General features: G+C 57.1%; 1 protein-coding gene across 4 annotated transcripts in view; it reads left to right on the top strand.

Moving 5' to 3' along the window:
• The first annotated feature begins 436 nt into the window (after positions 1-436).
• The window catches only part of NDRG4 (NDRG family member 4), a 91,149-nt gene continuing 85,317 nt past the window's right edge, over positions 437-6,268 (top strand). The window contains exon 1 of one of the 4 annotated variants that reach the window (XM_026652645.2): positions 437-544. Coding sequence is in view for 2 of the 4 variants with exons in the window: in XM_026652643.2 (XP_026508428.1) it covers positions 1,372-1,408 (37 nt within the window). In the remaining 2 variants the exon portion in view is untranslated. Of the gene's footprint in view, positions 545-1,021; positions 1,088-1,301; positions 1,409-6,268 lie in introns of those variants that run through there. The other 3 variants (XM_026652646.2, XM_026652643.2, XM_026652644.2) reach the window with 3 other exon arrangements.

The following is a 6,268-nucleotide window of genomic DNA, read 5'->3' as shown; positions in this document are numbered from 1 at the left end:
CCAGCTGCATCCCTAGTCCCCAGCGGCCAGGGCGCAGCAGGGGCTGGGCGGATCGCTCCCACCCACGCAGCCCCCTCCTTGGCCACGCGGGAGCGTGTCGGCGTGGCCCGAAGCCAGGTCCTGCCCGCGCCGCGGGGGGGGGGGGGGGGCTGGCAGGTGCCCCCCCCCTGCGCGCACGGTGCCCGCTGCTGCGCGCGCCTCGTCTCGCCCCCCCTCGCCTCCCTGACGCAGTGGTGCATCTCCCATTTAAACCGGGGGAGCCCAGCCGCTCCCTCCCCCTGGCTGCAACCCCGGCGCCGCCAGCAGCCGCCGCCCCGAGCCAGACAAGCCCACGCACGTGGGTTGATTTACACCCCGGCTCCGGCCAGCGCCCCGCCCCCCCCCCTGGGCCCGACTCGGTGCTGCTGCTGCTCCTCCTCCGGGGCGTGGGGCGGGGGTCGCTGCCTGCCCGCGCGTGGGGACTCACCGCCCGGGGAGCAGGAGGCTGCAGAGAGAGAGGCGCAGAGGGGAACCGGAGCCCCCGGCCCGGCATCGCACTGATCCGGTGAGTCTCGCGGGCGCGGCCCCCCCTGTGTGCCCCCCCCCACCTCCTGGCTGGAAGTCTCCCCCCGAGGCGCCCCCCGCCCCCAGTAAAGCCTTTCTGCCCAGATCGGCCCTAGGGAGATGGAAACGCAAGTGGGGGGGGGGGGGGGGGATCCGTTCTTGGCTCGTCTGCCCCTGCTTGGTCCAGGTGTGGCCCTAAAAACGGGGCCTTGTTTTTCTCCCGCTCCAAGGGAAAATCTGGCTGCGTTTCATCACCCCGATAGCCTCGCCTTTAAGGGGGGGGGGTGTCCATCTTCGGTGCTGGGACGCAGCCCTGCTTTCCCGGCGCGCCTCGGTGCTGCCGGCTTGCCAGCAGGACCCCCCCCCCCCCTTTCCGACCCTTTGGTGGGGGGGGGAGCCTTGGCCCTTTGTTCGTGGAGGGGGGGGGGGGGTGGTGTTTAGTCTCCGAGCCCACAGCCTGGGTTGGCGGTCCAGCGGTGCCTGGATTCACCCAGCCTTGCCGTGCCAGGCTAGCGGCTTTTGTAGTGCCTGGCGTTTTTGCAGTGTAAGTGAGGGGTTTTGGGGGGTTTTTTTTTCTTGTTTTGTGAAGCGGGCGAAGCTCCTACCTACCTGCATTGAACAGCCAGTCTCTCTCTCTCTCACACACACACATATGCTCCATGTTGCACTTCCCACTCCACCCAGGCGCCCTGTCTCATTCCTGATCCAAGCTGCTTTGAGCTCAGAGGACTCCGATCATCCCTCGCTAGTGGATTTTCCCTACTGACTGTCTCCAGGAGCTTCCCCCCCCCCTTGCCATTTTCACCTGTTGGGAGAATACGAATCACAATGAAGGTTCTGGGACATAAGATAGAATTATTAACAGGTAACTTATATATATTTTTTTCACACCGTTCCGAAGGCACTGTTCCGTCCGCTGGGCTGATGGCCGAGTTACTTTCCAAGCTAGAGTCAAATGGGTTTTCCTATTTCTGGCCCAAGCAAAGATTCTTAAATTGATGCAGCTAGTTTCCGTGGCACTGCGATGGCATAATGACTTGGGGCAAAATCCTGCGAGTCGGGGAAATCCCCCGTCGCAGACATCATCAGATGCTGGCTTGAGCCCTCCGTCAGCTGCCTGTCTAGAGGAGAGGGTGGGATATTGCTTTCTGCAAGAACACAGCAGTGGTGGAGAGTTCTTATGTATTGAATCCTGAATAGGAGGCGGTGGGATGGGTCGGCTGGCTGCAGGAGTCCAGGTTAGTTCAGAGCCTGGGTATCTTTCACTTTTTTGGGCGGTTTTTCTCCTTAGCGAGTTAGTGTTTGTGCGGTGCTTGGAAACATAAAGTGCCATGTAAGTCTAGTTTATGTTTTTCCTCAGTGACAAGCAAATTCCCTGCAGCCAGTCAGCTGGCAGCAGCTTTTTCTGGGGTATTGACCTCCATCCTGCTCGATAATCTGCCTGTTGCTGTGGGGAGGGGGTCGTTAAGGAACGGAGAAGGGGGCCATTTCTCCATGCAAGGCACTCCAGTTATGCCCTCTGTGACGCAGGATGCTTTCTGCCTCCTCCTCCACAGGACCAGTCGTTGATCCCAAACTCTAGTGTGTGTGTGTGTGTGTGTGTGTGTGTGTGTGTGTCAGCACCCCCATACCGCTTTGGGGTTCCTCAAACAGGATGGGAGAGGAAGAGGCACTAGAGAGTCATGATTTCCCCTGCTGCATAAGGGCCCCACTGCCTGCCCACAGTACCTGGGGATCTTGCTTGGCTTTTTCCCTGTGTTGCTTCTGGTTGCTGACAGCCCAGGCATCTGCCAAGATGCTGTGACTGGGCAGTTCAGGGTATACTATGGCAGTGGGTCCCTGCGATGGGGGCACTGTGTGTTTGGGGCGCCAGACCTGTGATAGGGCTGTGAGGTGGCAAAGAAAAGGGTCTGTATTTAGCCCCAAATATGTTTGGGGCTCCGAGTTAGCCGGCAGCGCCTCACCATGTTTGAGAGGCAGGATTCACAACCTTATGAAGTATATCCGAAGAACAACTGTTAACTCTTGGTTTTACTGCAGTACTCTGCAATAATCGCCCCCAACTGGAGGATATGGAGCTATTCCGGTAGGATCTTTTTGCTTTAATAATCCCTAGCTCTTCTATAGCACTTTTGATCAGTAGATCTCAACACACTTTACAAAGGAAGGCAGTGTCATTATCCGCGCTTTACAGATAGGGAAACTGAGGCACAGAGTGGGACCCGGACTTGCTCTGGTCAATAGAATCCGGCACTCCTGCATCTCAGACCTGAAGCGAGCCTGGGTCTCCTCCAGAGGCTAATCCCCTGCACCCCAGTAAGGGCTGGAGCTGGGGGAGGAGGCAGCCCAGTCTGTTACCAGAGAAGCCATGACTAACTGGTGGGGGACCCAGACAGGCTATCTGGAAGCTGACCTGGGGTGCATAATCTGCTGATTTTATGAGCACCCACCTTGTTGGAGTGTCACCAAGGGAGTAAGGAGACGTGGCTGAAGCCAGGGTCCCTCTTATGGCAGGATAGAGGAGCTGCTGCAGGGAAGGTGCTGGAATAGGCATGGGTACTGTCTATTTTCTGTCTTGCTCCAAACCCTCCTGCGCTGTTTGGCTGCCTTTTTTCTTTCCGGCTCTGAGCTCTGGGGATTGGGGGTGGAGAACAGGTTACACTCAGCTATAGCTGCAGCCCATGTAGACAATCGGTAAATAAAGGGCCCATCTTCACAGTCAAGGCTACTGTGCTTGGGGATCTCATTAGCTCACAATAGCACCTACCCAGCTGCGTGATGTATGTCTAAGAAGGTTTAGTCTTTGGGGACCAAACTGTGCCACAGTATCAGGAAAGATCAGGGCTGTAACAAGAATCCGTAACGTGGTTCCATCGACACAGACTAGACTGAACCAGACCTCAGCCTTCCACGTGACGGAGTGGACGTGAAAGTGCGCACGTCCCCTCGTGTCTGGGCCCGTGCCCCGCATGGAACGCGCTGCTCTCTTGTTGAGCAGTAGGGAGCGATCCTCCGTTGGCATGGGACTCTCCCGCCTCTGGCTTCTAAGGCACCGTGAACGCAGCGAGAATGTTGGCGCCAGCTGGGTGGCCTTCAGGCCTGGGCTTCTTGGGGTAGGGACTGGAGGGATGCTGGAGAATGATGCCGAGTCCCTTGCCCTGTGATCTGTCCAAACGGGGGTGCAGTGTGTGTGTGTGTGTGTGGGGGGGATTTGGCCTTTCCTAGGGTGGGGAGGGGAGTGGAGCAGACCCTATTGGGAAAAATTTGCTCTGCAAGGGACCAAGATGAATTGTATGAGGATGCTTTCCCTTGGTATTGACGTTAAACCAGTGGTGCCCCCCTCCCTCCCCTCCTCAGGGACTCCAGGTTAGACTGTGAAGCTCTGATGTAAGCTTTCTCCCCCCAACCTCCCCATCCCCAACTGGCAATGGATGGAGGCGAAACTTCCTTGCCTCCTATTTCGCTGCGGGCTTGTTCTAGACTCTCTTGATTCGGGGTCTCCTCCTGAATGCTTCCCTTGCCTCCCTCCCCCTCCCATTGCTCCAACTCTCCTTCGCTCCTCCATCTGGCGCCAGGCCAGGCCTGGCTCTTCCGGGAGCTGGTTTCGTTTCTCCCCATCGATCAAGGATTGCTCTATTAGGCCAAAGACTCCGTGACAGGACTCCTAAGGAGAGGGGGCCGGCACCAAGGAGGCGTGCAGACACATTAGCCGCCGTGCCGGCAGGCAGTGCCTGCGTGTGTGGCAGGCGGAACCGGCGGAGAGCCAACAAGCCGTTCTGTTAGCTCAAAGATCCCCAGCGCAGCGTCGTAATTCATGAGTGTAATGTATGCGCTGCCCTTACAGGGACACTGCTCTTTATAGCCTTCCCTGCTCTTTCACTCTCCCGTTCTTAGACCCCTTCCCGAAGCTTCATAATAAATAGTCCCTCCCTGACGTACAGTTTATTCCTTCTCCAGTAGGCAGGCGTTCTGTTTGGCTGTGGTTCGCCGGTGCAGCGAAAGCCCAACATGGCTGCCTTTTGTTTGCTTCTGGTGTCTGCAGGAGAGGGTCTCTCTGGGAGCAGAGGCAGGGCGTGCTCCGTTATTCTGCTAGTTCATTGGGGCCAGGGCTGGCTCTCACTTTGTTCGTACAGTGCTTGGCGCAATGGGGCCTGATCATAGCTGCAGCCTGTAAGGGCTACGATAATGCAAACAGTAGCCAGCCCATTCATCAGCACTCTCTGCCTGACACACACAGAGGGAGATTCGAGGAGGCTTTTCTTTCTGCAGTGGGCGGAGGGGAGAGCTAGCCCCTGGAAGCAGGCTCTCCGGCTGTGTTACATGGAGTTAGATTGAGCCCTGGCACAAGTGGGTGTGTCTCCTCTATGCTTCAGTGCAGGTTCTCTTTGTTATGGTAAGAGAGAGCCAGTCATTGCAGAATCTAAGGACTGAAGTACAGCAAAATAAGAGGCATAAGCGACAAGCACACATGGGTTCTGCTTGGGCTCCCCTGGGGTTCAGTCACTTGGCTTTTGCTTTAAGTCTCCTCTCCGGGTAGTGTGGTGAGGCTATTGCACTCCGGCGGGATTTGCCCTGGGCTCTGAACGTGGCCAGGTGACAGCACAGTGTTACACTTTCCATGGGCGTGTTCCACAACCTCCGACCTCGCACAGAAAACGCCCTGTTTCCCACTCCCAGTAGTCCTACCGTAGCCGTTCCTTGTTTGTGTCTCAGACCTGTGATGCTGGATTGGAGGGTTGTGGATGGAAAGATGGCAACACGTGGGGGCCCCATCTACAGAGGCAGGTCTGCTGTGCCAGGGGATCTCAGTGCCCTGACCAGGTTATAACACGGTTTGGTCCTAACCCACTACGATTAGCACACAGGCCTTGAGTCGGAGTGCGGGTGTGATGTTCTTCCCATGACCAGGCCTTCTCAGGAGGTGGGCAGATAAATGTTGGGGAAGGCGGAATTTGGGTGGCCTTGGCTGTTAGCCCCATGTAGTGGGAGTTACAGTGGGTAAGCCTCAGTGATGCAAGGTGGGTTACGGTTGCCAAGCCTCGGAGGACAGGGAGTGGTCTCCTGGTAAGTTGGAAAGACTTTTTTCCTGGTCGGTCTCTACCTGGTTATCCAAGAGCAGGGGTAAGTCTAATACTGCCGTGCGGCTTTGCAATAGGACGCATCAAGGAGTTGAGGGGAAGGTCGCTGGCTCCTCAGATGGTTTCCCTTTCCAGCGCCCCTCTGGGCGGAGCTTCAGTCAGCTGTTTTCATCCAGGTGTCTGTCGGTGGCTAGCACTGACGTGCGTGAGCACACAGCGGGGCGGTTTGCTGAGACAGACGCATAAGGCAGGATGGCATCAGCACACCAGTGGCAGAGGAGCCTGCGGTGCCTGCTGAATTCCCCAGGAGTCTCGTGTATCTGTCGAACAGAAGAGGGGGCAGGCTTGGCCTCTGCAGGATTTCACCTAGGAGGAGCATCACTATGGAGATCTGCTGGGGAGATGTGATGACCTAGGTTAGCAGTAGGCTGCCCATCCTGCCTGCTCATGAGGGCAGGTCAGGAGCACTGTCTGGTGTGTTGTAGGCTGTTGATAGAAAGAGCACAGAGGTCTGACCACAAATGCTGCTCAAACAGCCTCTGTGCTGGGGCCAGGTCTGAATCCTGAGTTGAGGGGCTGACGACAGAGATTGGCAGGGACTCTGTTCTTGGTGGAATGGATCCTGAGTTGAGGGGCTGACGACAGAG

The sequence above is a fragment of the Terrapene carolina genome, unplaced genomic scaffold (genome assembly GCF_002925995.2).
Source record: "Terrapene carolina triunguis isolate 2854851 unplaced genomic scaffold, T_m_triunguis-2.0 Scaffold130, whole genome shotgun sequence".
Classification (NCBI taxonomy): domain Eukaryota; kingdom Metazoa; phylum Chordata; order Testudines; family Emydidae; genus Terrapene; species Terrapene triunguis.
This window is presented reverse-complemented; position numbering and strand designations above follow the sequence as displayed.